This window comes from Paroedura picta, chromosome 6 (genome assembly GCF_049243985.1).
Source record: "Paroedura picta isolate Pp20150507F chromosome 6, Ppicta_v3.0, whole genome shotgun sequence".
Taxonomy (NCBI): Eukaryota; Metazoa; Chordata; class Lepidosauria; order Squamata; family Gekkonidae; genus Paroedura; species Paroedura picta.
Genome location: NC_135374.1, coordinates 66634839 through 66651273, shown reverse-complemented (window position 1 = coordinate 66651273; position 16435 = coordinate 66634839). Strand labels below are relative to the sequence as shown.

At 42.1% G+C, this 16435-nt stretch overlaps 1 protein-coding gene across 1 annotated transcript in view; it reads right to left on the bottom strand.

The window, feature by feature from the left end:
• Positions 1-15417, bottom strand: part of BCOR (BCL6 corepressor) — a 44842-nt gene extending 29425 nt beyond the window's left edge. The window contains 6 exon segments of the mRNA XM_077342910.1: positions 7707-7890; positions 8285-8338; positions 8965-11772; positions 13365-13443; positions 15316-15347; positions 15349-15417. Of these exon segments, the coding sequence (XP_077199025.1) occupies positions 7707-7890; positions 8285-8338; positions 8965-11772; positions 13365-13443; positions 15316-15347; positions 15349-15402 (3211 nt within the window). The 5' untranslated portion in view covers positions 15403-15417.
• Positions 15418-16435: the final 1018 nt, after the last annotated feature.

Sequence of the window (16435 nt, the reverse complement as noted above, 5' to 3'; positions counted from 1 at the left end):
GCAGCAAACGGGCAATCCCTGCCCCACACAAGCTACCACTAAAACAGCAATCCCTGCCCCAGAAGCTGATGCAGCTATGAGCCAGCTTCCCCCTCCCACACAATGTGAGTGGCCAGGAGTCAGGCAGCAACCACAGAAAGTCTGCTTCTTCCTTCCACTGTGAGGGTAAGGGGAGCAAGGGGGCAGGATGCTTCCCAGGCGCTATTTTTTCCTCCCAGTCTGCCCCTGATGGGAACTACCTCAGAGGGTGCAATTCTGCAGCACTTCTGCATTCAGAGTTACTGAATAATCTACTAGGCCTGAAGCAGAAATTTAGGGGAATTACTCCAATCTCCCTCTATAGAGAGAAGGTCATAAGAGTGACAAACACAGGCACAGCAGAATTATAGTGGCAACTCCAGGCCCCTGAAACATGCATTTAAGAATGACATCCAACCTGAACACAAAGGCAAAAGTTTTTTTATTCATTATATATTTATATACCACCCTCCCCTTGCAGCTCAGGGTAGTTTTCCCTATTGATAAAGGCCTTTTTTGCTACAACATGAATACCACAAAACTTAACATTTTTCAAAATTTTTCAAAAGGGCTGAGATTTCTAATGCTAGCTGGACAAGACCATTCTATTGTGGCACTGCAGAACTTTCTCATATTTCCTGAGTGACACTCTCAAAATACATTTCAGGTTTTTCCAAGGACCTTCTGATATTCCTCTTACTAATCTTAAGCCACCAAACATTTAAATAGGCCTGCAGGCCAGCTGTTTAAATCATCTCACCACTGAATAGACTTACAAACATTTGCCACAATTTATCATGTTTGTGGCTCAGAAGTTCTCTATAGTAACACTGGTAAGTCACCTTGGCAATCAAATAGTTTTATGACGGTTCGCAGAGTTTCTACTGATTTTCAAACTCCCTGGAAAAGAATAAAGACACTTGATGCCTATTCTTGGTTTTATATTTTCAGCGAAGACATGGCAGTTTCTGTCCTACTGTTAAAAGGATGTAAAAGGTTGCTGCAGTTTCTCAAAGTGATTTCCCCCAGCAATCTGCATTCTCAAATGCGGCAGAATGCCTGAAATTTTTGGCTTTTAAAAAAGCTCACTGCTTTAGGAAAGTTTATTTTGCCCCAAGAGCCTCCTGAACATTTGCCCTGATATATCTACAAAGTAGTCCTAAGTAAAGTCACACCATTCTATGCCTATTTGCTTCAGGGGTTAGGAGGGTACAAGTCTGTCTAGGATTGCATTGACACTAAACATTTCTATAAATGTGTTTATTATTATTATAATTATTAAATTTATAGCCCACCTTCCTCCTGGGACTCAAGGCAGATTACATGATAATACCCTATAAAAACCCCAGTCCTATTAAACCTATTATTTGTTATATATTGATATCTGTTATATTGTTATTGTTATACTGATATTGTTCTATATAAATGTTCTATATGTTTTATGTAAACAGCTCAGAGCCGTAGGGAAGGGCGGTATAAAAATCAATCAATCAATAAATAAATATCTCAAGATTGCTAGAAAGACCCTCCTGCCTCCCCATAGTCATCAAGCAAAGGATTTACCTGACAGTACACTGTAGCCTGAGAGAGGCCCTTTGGTCTACAGAAACCTGGCCTCAACCGAAGGCCTGGTGGAAGAGCTCCATTTTTCAGGTCCTCAGCACTCCCATGAGCTCATTCCACCCTTCTGAGCTACTGCACTGGAACAGCAGTTAAAATGTCCCACCTAAAACACTTATTTGCTGACACAATAATTAACTATTGTTAAAAATGAAACCAAGTTAAAGTGAAAAACATTATCATGCCTTTGGCTGCATCTAAATCATTTATTGCCCCTATTCAGTATGCAAATACAGGAATCAGACCTAGAAAAATGTGGCTGGAATGCCAGTAGGCATCACAGCCTCCCTTCCATCCAATATTAGGCATGTGCTGGACAGCACTTCAGCACACAGACTGCTGTCACCTGCACAGCATTTTGCTTGCTTGAATTAAACTCTGCCAAAATGCAACAGTCCTATTAACATAGCATAGCATCAAAGCCAACATTTCCCACTCCGAAAAATATATAGTAACTTTACATTTGTGGAAGAAGTGGGAAAAGAAATGGAAAAAATAAGGAAAGGGTGGAGAAAACAACCTACCCACCTCTTAGGCTTATTTCATATATGCAATGGATCACGTGTTGTTGTTAGGTGCCAAGTCGTGTCCGACCCATCGCGGCCCCATGCACAATGATCCTCCAGGCCTTCCTGTCCTCTACCATTCCCCAGAGTCCATTTAAGTTTGAACCTACTGCTTCAGTGACTCCATCCAGGCACTTCATTCTCTGTCGTCCCCTTCTTCTTTTGCCCTTGATCGCTCCCAGCATTAGGCACTTCTCCAGGGAGTCCTTCCTTCTCATGAGGTGGGCAAAGTATTTGAGTTTCATCTTCAGGATCTGGCCTTCTAAGGAGCAGTCAGGGCTGATCTCCTCTAGGACTGACCGGTTTGTTCGCCTTGCAGTCCAAGGGACTCGCAAGAGTCTTCTCCAGCACCAGAGTTCAAAAGCCTCAATTCTTTGATGCTCGGCCTTCCTTATGGTCCAACTTTCACAGCCATACATTGCAACTGGGAATATCATAGCCTCGACTAGACGCACTTTTGTTGGTAGGGTGATGTCTCTGCTTTTTAGGATGCTGTCTAGATTTGCCATAGCTTTCCTCCCCAGGAGCAAGCGTCTTTTAATTTCTTTGCTGCAGTCCCCATCTGCAGTGATCTTGGAGCCCAGGAAAATAAAATCTGTCACTATCTCCATTTCTTCCCCATCTATTTGCCAGGAATTGAGAAGGCTGGATGCCATGATCTTTGTTTTCTTGATGTTGAGTTTCAAGCCAACTTTTGCACTCTCCTCCTTCACCCGCATCAACAGACTCTTTAGTTCCTCTTCACTTTCTGCCATTAGAGTAGTATCATCTGCATATCTGAGGTTGTTGATATTTCTCCCTACAATCTTAATCCCAATTTGGGAATCCTCTAATCCCGCCTTTCTCATGATGTGCTCCGCATACAAGTTAAATAGGCAAGGCGACAGTATACAGGAGTTGCCAAACTCCTTTCTCAATTCTGAACCAATCTTTGCTTTGTCTTGTTGACACTAGAATAAGAAGGGTTGGAGGAAAGCTAATGATTGCTATAAGGAGGTTTTAACTTGATTTGCCACAGCAATGTAATAACTTCAAGTAAAAGTTTCCAAGAGGACTCAGAATGAATCATCATACCTGAAAGCATGGTCTCACCCCTAACAGTGGTCACATAGGCAGGGCCAGGGCCAGGTGCACACACATATACCACTGTAGGATGGGTGAGCACAAGGCTGCCAAGCCCCAAGCCACCGCCACTGGGCCTGTGCACACATGGATCCAGGACAGCTCAGAGATGCCATGCAAGGACATGTGTGAGCAGAAAGAGTCATAGTTGGCTGCTGCCCTGCCATCCAAGTGGGCGGGGAGTCTGATGCTGGCAGAGCTAGGGCCACCTGCTTCTCCTCCATCCCTCATGGGGTTAGGGGTGGAAAATACCTGGCTGGTAGCACTAGGGTCACAGGCACTGCTCAGGGTTGACAGCCTGCTAGCCCTGGAGCTTCCTGCCCCTCTGCCATTCAAGGCTGGGCCTACACCAATGGATATGAAGCAGGTTTCTACAAATCTATGGAAATCCTCAAGTTTGTAAAAACAAAAATCTAAAACCTGGGGGGGGGGGGAGATTCGAGAGTCTTAAAATGCTGCCCCCCCCCCAATTTTTTAAAGACATCTGCATACACACAGAAGCGGTGAAAGGGGGGAAACAATAAGTGCACAGATGGCATTTCGGGCATTGCTATGGTTGCTGTTACACAGCCCCCATCAAAAAGCAAGGAGGCCAGGAGTGGGGAAGGTGATAGAGGGTGGGAATGACAGCAGGAGAAGATGCAGCCCCAAGACACTCTCAATCAACTAGCTAGTGGAGTCTTTGTGGGGGTGGCTTGGTGCTGTCCGAAGGCTGGGGAAGGGGAGGATGAGCATGGTAGATTGTGGGAATGAGTAGGAGGGGAGCAAGTGGGGTTTAGCATTTTCCCTCCCTTGTGTGTGTGCCCTAGCAAGTCCCTCCCTTGTTCTATCTAACTGCAGGTTAGCATAAAATCCATGAGTTCCAAAATCAAACAAGTAATTCAGGAATAATCTTTACAGGCAGCAGAATGCACGTAGTGTGGACTGTACCATTTCAGATTGCAGGCCGCGATATAACTTCTCAAATTCTGCCATCCCCTGAAAGGTTTCCTGCCAGAATCAAACTAGCAAGCAGGGGAAATATTGCCAAGCTATCTCTCAATCTGTTAGGCTAATACAGATTTCTACTGGCAGGGGGGAAACTATAGTGGTACTCTTAGAACTAATATCACCCCATCTGCACCATTTCTATCGCCTCATTCTGCACTATATGAGATCCACCCTCTAGACAAAAATAATGAATAACTGAATTCTCACCACTTTGCCCAGTTAGAAGGCTCATAAGAAGAAGAAAGATTAACTGTAAGACAACGAAGAACAAGGCAACAACAACAGAAAAACACCTTCAGCAGCAAAAGCTGAATCTGAAAAAAAAATGTTTCTTTATTCACATCAGACATTTATGCCAATAGGCACACTCTGTATCAGAGCCCCGAAGGATCCCAAAAAGGCTATGGTATTTCTGCTCAGTTTCACTTATCAGCTGCTGTTCCAAAGAAACAAAGGTGGCAAAAGGTGATAAACCTTTGCAAGAAAGCCTTGAAAACTCTCTAATCATACCAGATACCAACAGAAACCTGCACATGGAAGGAAACTAACTTTTCAAAGACTGCAGTTACTAAAGTGAACTTAAAACATTTATTAGCTAAATAAGATATTTGCACAACAACTTTTCTTACACAACTTAGACTGGAGTAGTCCTATTACATCCTTTTGAAGTCAGTGTGACTATTTAACTGGGAAAGAACAGATTCATTTCAGCACCTGTGTTTTCACATTCTCACTAAGGTAAGCCCTGTGACTTGCATAAACCTAGTGTGTAATAAACCAACAGGGGCAAATGGCCAGTTCTTAATAAGTTTCTTGGTGGACCACTGGGTAAAGCAGAGCACTTTCAGTTCCTCTGGGGCCACTTCTACTGCAATAATGCCTGGCACCTGTTCACCAACTGCTTCCTCCCATATTGTGTCAGTTTGAAAGAGGGGCCAATGGGGAGAGACAGTGTCCATTCTTGGAACCACTGGCCATGTCTAAGTCAAGTGGCCCCGGGCATGCTGGCTTCTACCTCCGCAGGACAAAAACCAAAAAAGGAACACAACACAACCTTTACAGGTAGCAACTCAGAAGTTGAGCTGTACAATAAAATAATGTAAAACTGGTAATTATTTATTGTAGAGCACAATTAAAAACAGAATAAAAACTACATAAAAACTATACAGAACTAACTGCACATAAGACCAAACGCGTTTCGACCCTACTGGGTCTTCCTCAGTGGTCAGAATTATAACAATTATATAAAATGTCTAAACTCATTATAAAGTGTAGCTGAGTGGTTGCATGGGATCTGTAAATTATGGCTCCAACCAATATATGTACATTTTAGACTTTTTGGAGACCACCTCCTATGGCATATGCCTAGGCTCAACACTCTTCGCTACTATATAATTCTGTGCTGAGAGTGTATCTCAGATGCGTCAGAAAAAAAGCTAGGAGGTGGTCTCCAAAAAGTCAAAAAATTACATACATATACTTTTATGGTTGGGGGTCACCACAACATGAGGAACTTTATTAAAGGGTCGCAGCATTAGGAAGGTTGAGAACCACTATGCTAAACTATGCTACCCTGCAGCCATAAAGTTTCATGAATTAAGACTGTTAAATAGGGAGTTTTTTCTGCCCCTGATAGTAGCAACCAATTACATGGAAAAGAAGTAGAGATGGCCCTGATTCATGCAGCAAGTATTACTAAAGGCTCTGTTGTTAAGGGAGGTGGAAGGCTAACAACCACAAGTAGAAAACCCCGTCCACAGAATCATCCTAAGAAGCAGAATTTGCAGCGTTAAACAAACCACCTTTGCTTCTATCTCCTTTGACTCAAACAGCAACTAGGTATTCCCCATTTAAATACCTTTGGTTCCAGCACCCCTTGACAAAAGCCAGCTCTTCCTGCCACCCTGCAGCTCTCGAAGGAATTGCGTGACCTGCCCTCCAACAGCTGCATTAGGGGGAGTAGACACAGTTAACTGCCTTCCTTTTCACTCAATAGCACTTTTGAGTTTTCAAGGCTCATGGGGAGGCACAGGCAGCAACTGAAACTAAAGGAAGCGGCAAAACCAGCAACAAAAACTGAAGAAAGAGCATCAGGTCCCTGGGTTCTAGGCAGGGAGGGAAATCATGGCACTTACTCCTCTGCTGCCTGAACTCCACCTGTGAGAACACAAACCTGCTATAGCGAGTGAAAAACTAAATTCCATGGCTACATCTGAGCCCAGATCTATTACATTAGCTGCACAGTTTAATTTGGTAGTAAAACCTAGTAGGCATTTGTGATCAACCTATCAAAAAGTGATGGGGAAAAGGGGGAAATGTCATAATTTTATTTGTTTTAGTTCATCAGCCCTAGCGATGGATCTTTGTAAAAGATGGGCTTTATGGCATAATGTATTCCCTTTTGGTGCTACAGAAAGCCACAAACTTAGGAATCGAAGTTCAGCATTCTCACTTCTTCAGAAATCAGCAGTGACTCACAAAAAGCTCCTACCCTGCCACAAATGTTGTTAGTCTTTAAGGTACTACTGGATTCTTGCTCTTTTCTTCTGCTACTAACAAATCAACATGGCTACTCGTCTTGAGCATCCCTCCACATCGCATTTGTAGTGCTGGCATTCTATTTCAAGGTAGTACAAAGCAACACATTTAGATTTCAAAGAGAGAAGTCTTCTTCTGTACATAGTTTACAGCAAGATACAGAGTTCCCAGCACAATAGCTCTCTGCCCACCCCATCTCCTCCCAAAAAAACTAATGTAAGACACATAAGAGAGTCAGTCGGGTGTCCGATTAGGATCTTAGAGACCTGTGTTCAAAGCCCTACCTCTAACCATGGAGGTTTGCTAGGTAACAAACTGTCGGCCTAATCCTAACTCACAGGGTTGTTGTAAGGGTAAAATAGAGGAGAATGATGTAGACCACTTTGCGCCCTCCGTGTGGAAACATGGGGCACAAATAATATGAATAAGTAATTAACTGAATAGGAACACTTATGGTCAGCAGTTACTTTCCATCACACATTCTTCTTTTTGCCAGCTTGTGACATTAGACCAAAGTTTTCTCATAGAAGCTACATCAAGGGCACATACATTTTTTAAATCACAGAAAAGCTGCATGCAATGTTGGGTTCACTCTTTTTCTCATGTGTATTTATAGTAAAAATATATACAAAACCAGCAGCACGCTGTCCCTCCCTTCTCACCCCATAAAAAGACTTCATGCAAAAAGAAGTGTCTTCCTTACTGTTGTACAAAAGTAATACTTTACTGTTATTCACTTTTTCGTAGCTTTAATTGCTTTAAATTATGTGTTGTGGCCCTGCCACGTTTTGCTCCAAACTCCTATAGAAGGCATGCAAACACTTTGAAAAAAGCACCTAAAAATTTGCTTACATCTATCATTGTCATTTTGCCCAGGAATGGCATCTTCCAAAGTGACAGACTTGGGCTTCTTTTCATTATTTCCTTTCAAGTTTTCCCAGTCTGCTTGGCTGAATCTGCAGACCTCCGGGTCTTTGGTTGCTATGTGGCCTTCCCTCTCTTTCATCTCCAACTCTGAGAAGCGCATCATTGCACGCTAGAAAGAGAATTGATATGAAGAAAAACCTCACAATAAGAGCTACTTTGTTTACCTTACCTTTTCCCAAAGAAAAGATCTTCTCAAAATCAAGATTTGATATACATATAATTATATAAGAAGTTTTTTTTTTAAAAAAAATCACATGTTCCATATTCAAGACATATTTTTTCTATACACAAATATACAGTTCTTTGATATATAAATGAATACTGCATATCATTTTTAAAAAAATAAAAGCATTGTCTTTTGGGAGATATAACAAACAAAAACAAAGACTGCACAATGAATAAAAGACGACCATGGCCCACAACTTCCCTTTGTGTACTTGGAAATGAAATTTTAACTCAAAGGTTTATGCAAGATTCTAGTAATAAAAATTTGAAGAACTGACCTCACAGTAAGCAGCAGGTAGACATAAAATACTGTCCTCTTGTAATCCTTCCATCTATGTAATTAAAATGGGCACTCAATGGATCATTTAGATAATTTCATCCATTTTTATAAGCAACAACTAATTCTTTTCTTAACAACGTAAAACAATTTGGCTTAACTCAAAAGTATCCTACAATTCTTGCCATCATTCTAGAATTCACTACAGCTTCTACTCCTTCATGCTACATTTCTGCTTGGTAAAGAAGTTGCATTTAACCCACTAATATATGACTGCTACTCTTCTTTATAAAATGTCATCTCTGGCACATTAATCAGAACCCGTGCCATTCCTATAAGTTGCCAGTGCCAACCAAATACAGGCCAGCTCTAGCCACCACTATTTAAACCATATCATGCATTCTTCAGCTCCCCTTCATTACTAAGATGTACACTATGCTCACGAGATTAAATAATTTAGAATACTGACTACTACATATAATTATTGTCTAGTACTGTTCAAATGCCCCTGGCTTCATAACTGAACCCATATATGCACGTTTACCTTTGCTACTTGTGTCAAGACACGCTTAAAATTGTAGTACATATATATATTCCCCAGCCTGTGTAATATATCAAATTTCATTCTCAACTGTAACCTTATAATGAAAAAAAATACTTTTGCCGTTAAATCTCACTCACCTGCAGAGCCCGCTGTTCTCGACTGAGTTGACTAGAGTCTGCATACAGTTCAGTTGTAACACACTTGAATCGATCACCTACATAACCAGCAGAGTTTGCAATTCTCTTTGCCAGCTTAGACGGCTTAGGTTTCAGGAGTTTGCCATCATTAGATTCTGTGTTCTCAGTCCCCTCTTTGGCATATGTCTGATTTACTTCAATACTTGATTGAACACTTTCCATGCAAAGTTGCTTAGCATCATCTGGCATCTTGCAAAAAGACATAGCCAAGCCATCATTCCCATGAGCAGTCTCCAAGTACAAAGAAGATGGGGGAACCGTTAACCTCTCTCTGTTTTGGCTCACGGAAAGGTCCTCTTTCCTTAATGTGAACAGTGATGGGAGTGGGCTCTGGGTGTGTTTAAAGTTGTACTCTTCATGGAAATTATTTCTTCCACATTCTTCTCGAGTTACAATAAAATCTCTGTGCTGAAAAGATGGGTCCACCTTGTGCTTTGCAGAGTCATTAGCCTGATTACTGCTTTCAACAGGAAAAGTGGGTTTTGTTAAATTTGTTTCATTTTTCATATCTTGCTCATCTCTGAGTTCAGCAAATATGTGCTTGTCACTTTTGGCAGTATTTTTACTATGACTTAAATTTTGATGAGATTTCACACTTCGGTCTGTAGGAACTTCAAAATGTAGCTTTGTGCCGGTTTCCAGCATCTCTGGCACTCTGCTCCTTAAAGCAGGATCTTCATAACGGAGCCGTTCATGCGATCTAGATCTCCGTTCCGATTTTTCATCCTTCAACTCCAAGGTTGCATGTGGCAACAACACTGGGGGTACCATTCCCATACCTAGTGCATCCTGATAGGTCATAAACTCACCTCTGCTTGTTGGCAGGCTGTATGGAATGGTAGGTTTGGGAGCCAGGTGCCCAGGAAAAAGACTGCTACTGGGTAACAAAACTGGGTGAGGATACACAGGTCCTTTCCCATGCAGAGACAAAGGGCCTATAGCTAATCCTTCTGGAACCGGGTATGGGAGATAGCTTCTTGGATAAGGTAGCGGTGGAGATCGAAATGCATCATTTGGAGGGAAAAATATGGAACCCGGTGCAAGGGTGCTTTCATTTGTTTTAAAGATGGGTTCTTGATTGTTGCATTTAACTGTCTTATTACCGTGCTTTGAAGACGATGATGCTACATGTTGTCCTACATGCTGTATAACAGATGCAGTGGTTTCTACAGAACTGTTAGTTTTGGGGCAATCTACGTTAGCATTTGGAGCTGGAGAAGCTGATGCTGGCCGGCCTCCACTTGACACAGATCCTGAAACATGATTAATGGCAGCTTCTGAGCCTCCCATTCTAGGGCAGGAAGAACTTCGCTGCTGTGGAGTCACCCAGTCTAATGCCTTGTTTTTCAATTGGATGTTTTTCCCTGCATTATCTTCATTTGGACCTGGACCGGGAACAACCCAGGAGGAAGGTGCAGTACTGATTATTTCAGGTCTATATATAGGACAACCATTCCCAGAAGAAATTGTTTCCTTTGGAAGATCGCCTCCAGGTAAAACCAACCCACTTCCATCTCTGCTGCGAACTAAAACAGTTGGTGCCATTTTCTTAACATGCTCAGATTTGGTTGTCTCAGCATCAACAACTTTAGATGACAAATCCAGCGGTTTGTCTATAACATCTTTGGTAACCGTTTGTTGTTTTTCTAATAATGGAGGGGATCTGGCATCTTTTCTGTCATGACTTGTTTTCCTTGTATGTATGGTAGATTGTTGAGAAATTTCACTTGAATCTTGAGTTTTGGGAGCTTTTCCACTGGAGGCTCTTGAGGGAGGAAATTCATTGCTTACATTCATGTATGGCTTTGGGAGAGTCACTGAAGAAGGAGATGTTGAAATTCTGGAAAAGTGTTTGTGGAAATCTGAGTAGGCATCACTAACCTGTGTTGGGAGGTGGACTCTAGGTGATAGTCTTGGCGAATGAGGCAGCAGGACAGCAGGGTCTGTTGGCATATTGCTAGCAGCTGGCTTAGCAGATGGGACTCTGGGTGGTTTGCTGTTCTGGATATGCGGGTAGGCATGAGAGTCAACAGGATTCCCAGGACTAACTCCAATCTTCCAAGACAAGCTTTTTTCTGAACAGTGCCCTAAAGGAGGAATTGCCTGAGACGCAGATGCAGCTGTGATCCTCATTGGTGAAGCTAATGATGATGGAATGTGGGGAGCAACATAATGAGAAGGTGGCAAGTATAAAAAACGTTCACTGTTTGTACATACAGGTGAGTAAGCCAGATGCTGTGGCAAGCTGTAACTGGACGGCTGAGGTAGCAAGGCTTTATACATGTTCAACGGATATTTATTTGGTGATTCAAGAAAAGGATAAATAGCACCCTCCATGTAAGGATTTACCCAGGGCAGCCTTAAGTAACTAGCACCATTGACATTGAGAGGACTTTGTTTGTCACTTGAGTTTCTGTCCAAGCCGAGGGTCTCCCCAGCTGCAACAGAACTCTTTTGTATTCCAGGTGGCGTTTTGTAAATGGTACTGAAGCCATTGGGGGGCTTTCCAGCTGCATTTTCTATTGCCTCCGTGGGATTAGACTTGAACTGTATCTCTGGATTTCTCTCAGGAGCAAATCCAAGACCGGCAATAGCACTTGTAGCATCCCGGGGCTTGTCTGAGCCAAGTCCGCACAAACTTGAATACACAATACTGCTGGGGACTCTAAGCCCTTCTCGCATGATTCCAGACCGGTCCATGCTCAGAGCTGCAAGGCTGTCAATACGATGCACTGCTGTAGCATCCACCTTTGTAAAATAAGAAAGATATTACTTTGGCATTTCATCAAAGTACTGTTCAAACCTAGAAATACATTTTTAAAAACTGATTGAAGACAATAGGAAGCAAATATTTTTTCATTCTTAAAAACGAATACGGGCTGATTAAACTGGAAAATACAGAGAAATCAAGTAAATCAAATGTAAAAATTAAAGGCTTGGTCTAAGAGCCTGTCTATCATCTGCCAAGCTCTGCCTGTCTATTATCTGCCAGTTTTAAAAAATAAATAAGATGAGAGAAAAAAGTAAAATACAATGCCATCTATATAAACATCTAGATCCTTTTCAACTTAGCAAGTCAAGGGGAAAAAGGTAAAAGCAGGCACCCCAATTCTGGGAACAAGCAAGCCATACCACGGTGCCAGCAAGCAAGGGCCTGGCATCTTTTTCAACCACTAGGAAGACACCAAGCTCCAAACTGGGTCCCTATAAGTACTGTATTCTCGCAGTGCATCTGCCTGGAAGATTACCATTCCTCCTCTCTCCCTGTCTTATAATTTGGCAAAGGTGCTGAAGCCCACAGTTCTGCCTAAGGGTTCAGATTCTGGCTAGCACAGGCTCATCAGTACCACTAGAGAGTGATGTGACAGGAAAGACAGGGCAAAGCCAATTTCTGGCCCCAAGGGTAATTGTCCCAGAGATTCCTATTTCACTCCCCTTTGCAAGCCCTTCATAGGAGCCAAGGTTTAGAAATTCATCCTCATGTTGTAACAATTACATTCCCCCCATTCTTCCAATGAGATTAGTGAAGAATACATGGAGGTTCCTGAACAGCCTCTTATCCAGGCACTAGAACTAGAGCAAGGGCCCTCAAATTGCTGTATCAAACCTAGAGGCCAGCCTTTTTCAACCTTTTGACCATGGATGAGCCCCTGAAATATTTTTCAGGCATTAAGGAGCCCTGAAACTGGGCCAGAAGTGATGTCAGCTGGCCATGCCTCCCCATCACTCCCAAGGAGGACTGAGGGGGGAGAAAAAGGAGGTGTTTGAGGCAGGAGTAAGTGCCCAGGCTTTGTCCCCTTTCTCAGGTGCAGTAACTACACAAGATCACCACCCCCAAGTCAATGGAGCAGCTGGTTCCCTGCTTTCACAGCAATGCTGGAAATATCTTGTCACCAAGTCCTTTAAGGCAGGATATCGGGGGAAGTTGGGGAGTCCTGTTTGGAAATCCCTGCTATAGGATGTCAAACATTGCTGAGACTTTCACCATTCATTCACTTGGGGGACCAGAACCGAAATATGCCACAAAACGGTATTTATTTAGAACAAAGATTGCTGAAAATGTATATAATAGTACAAGCACTTCAGAAACATACTGCAATTAAAACAAATAGGAAGAGTTTAATCATGCCATGAAAGAATGCAATGTATCCCTATTAGAATCAGAGTTGTAAGGGGTCTCCAGGGTCATCTAGTCCAACCCCCTAACACCATGAAGGACACAGGCATCAACAACCATCAGCTTTTATTAGTTTCAATTGTACTTAAATTGAAGCATTATTTGATACTGAAGGCATAATACTAAAGTATATTATTGTCAAGATTAAGTATCAGTTTCTTACCACACTGTGGTTCAGATGATTTTCTTCCCTTAATTCCAGTCTGCTTTTCGAGGTATCTCCATCATTAACTGGGATTTTCCTATGTTTAAAAGATATTTAACATTTATTTAAAAATCTAACAAATGTTGTTATTAGGGACTGTACAATTTTATTGGCCTACAAAAATATTAGTTACATTGTTTTCATCAGTGTGCTGCTACATAAGAAATGATAACCTCTAAACAGCAATACATTACTGGACAGGAGATCTGATGTGAATGTAAGTCTGTACTGGGAAAAGGGCTTGGGGCCTAGGACTGATTTTGGGCCTAGGCAAGATTAGCAGACTACAGATGTTTAGATATGCCCTCAGGCAAGATCAGGCTGAGATAGTTGATATGTACGTAGGCTTGTATTCATTTGCATGTTTAGCAAAGACTCCTGTGTATGTTTTTCGAAGAGTGAGTATAACCAGTAGGCATGTTGCACAGCCAGGCTAGGCCAGCTAAATAGAAAAGCTATTTTTCTGAGAGCCTCTGAAGGTGGAAGGCTTTGAAGGGGAAAGATTGTTTTGTTAGCACTTTGGTCCTGGAAGAACTGAGGGAAAAGAGCTGGTGCTGCAGTTTGGGAAGATATCAACAATCCTCCCTTGGAAGAGTTCAAGGACAGGACTTGCTGGCAGCTGAACTCTCTTATTAGAATGCCAGCACCCTACTAGAGCTTTCGTGTTACATCATGCCTGGAGGAAACGGGGACCACAACAAGAAAGCTTGAAGACATGTCCAGCATCCTCACCAGTTCCTGCTGTTGCAAGAAAGCCTTTTTCTCGGCTGTAGCATCAAAACTTCAGAATTTCCTCCCCAGGAAGATTCTCCCTTTATTGGTGTCTTTCACCAGCAGGTGAAAACGTTTTTGTTTTGTTTAGCAACCCCCCAATAATAGTTATTGCCCCTCATCCATAGTTCTGGTATTGCTTGTGCTTCCATTTAATTATTTTATAATTTTAAAAATGCTGTTTTATTGTTAAAATATTTTCATGTTTTTATGTACATCATTTTCAGAACCCTGATTGGGTGGCATAATATACTGAAATCTGGCAGGGTTTTTATTTTTGTGAAAAGCCCACCAACAATGCGGGGGTGGGGCCTAAGTGAGTAGAGCCAACTTTGGTGCAGTGGTTAGGAGGGCAGACTTCTAATCTGGCAAGCGGGTTTGATTCTGCACTCCCCCACATGCAACCAGCTGGGTGACCTTGGGGTTGCCACAGCACTGATAAAGCTGTTCAGACTGAGCAGTAATATCAGGGCTCTCTCAGCTACCTCACAGGGTGTCTGTTATGGGGAAAGGGAAGGGAAGGCAATTGTACGCCACTTTGAGACTCCTTCGGGTAGAGAAAAGCGGTATATAAGAACCAACTCATCCTTCCTCTTCTTCTAACAGCTCTGTCAAGGCCCTCAGCTCACCTGGGAGCTCATTCCAGGTCAGGGCCAGGACCAAGAAGGCCCGGGCTCAGGTTGAAACTAGGCACTTCTCTGGGGCCAGGGATCTCCAGCAGATTTGCACCCACAGAGCAAAGAGCCCTGCAGTGGCCATAAAGAGACAAGCGGTCCCTCAGATAAGTGAGGCCCAAGCTGTGGATGTTGTACACTATTCAGGCACAAACACAGCCTGTTTGCTATCCTTGCAGTTTCTCTCACTTCTCCTGTCTCTCTCCTAGCATGTGGAGCTTGATAGATTACTTCATGGTTTGATTAAGTATGTCAGGACTTGGGGGGGGGGGGGGAGGGATGAACATTAAATCAAGAGGTAGTCCCCAGCCATCAGATTTTAGTCCTCCCACACACACGCCTCACATTTTCTCATAAAAACCCTTTACTTGCCAGAAAGTAGAGAAATAGGAAAGATAATAAACTCTCCAGCATCACAGAAACACAGCAGACCTTTTAAACTCCCTAGAACATTAACCATTTACCTGTCTTCACTGATCCCACACATGCGGACCCTTTTCATTGCTCATCCAGCTATGAACGTTGCCATACAGGGGAGTTGCAGAAAGCATGACGTCACCTTAGAATGGAGCACCTTCTGTACATGTATTTATAGTCTATAGAAAAGAAGAAAAAGAATGAGTTCCAAAGATTAGCCTAGGAGGAAGTGAAAAAACAACCATTAGGTGATCATCCTCCTGTAGGATAATATATACTGAATTCAGGATTGGTATAGGGGGAGTGCAGCCTAGTCAAAATAGCAAATAAGAGACCATGCAATAAAAGAAGCAAATGAAGGGCATTTTGGGGTCAAGCAAGAGATATCTTTTCTTTATTGCACAACTTGAAAATTAAGGCTAATTCCGTACTATTGACAAATCTTGTGTGTAGTTTCTCAATTTCATTAGAAATAAAATGATTCTATATCTGTTAACAAAAGTCACCTGATTTATTCAAGTAAAAGATGTTGTCATCACAGAAGACCACAGAAATATCAATCTAGTGCCTTACTCTGCAAACACCTTTTTGCATTGTCATAAGATTGATGAAGAGTGTCACCAATGTACAACACTATCAATACTTTTTGTACAGGTACTTAGCAGTACTTGGATTCAAATACTCAAAGGGAACAAATTTCAACCAATAAAAAATTGTATATTTTGCCTACTATCTGTTCAGTTGTTCAAGACAGCATACAACAAATCATGTTTAAAATCAAAACAATAAAACCGTACACAATGAAAGGAAAACAATTATGAATACAGAAGCAGCCCAAATTCAGCCTAAGTGAAACTCTCTTACATCCCTTTGATTTCAAAGGCCTTATTACAAATATAGAACCAACATAACATACTTCCCATTGAAATCAGTGTAATGTAAAAGTGCTCAACTTCAGCTGGATAATGCCTATAAATATTCCTAGGGAAACAGAAAGAAATCATTTTGCAGTTTCTGTCATTAGTGGGCTCTCTTTCCCAACTTAACACGCCAACCTGAATACATTGGGTGCAATCCAAGAAAAGCCAAGATACTTCTGACCCAACAAAATTAATAGGACCAAATCTTGAATGGCACAAGTTAAGTTTCAGGGAACTTGAAACCCAC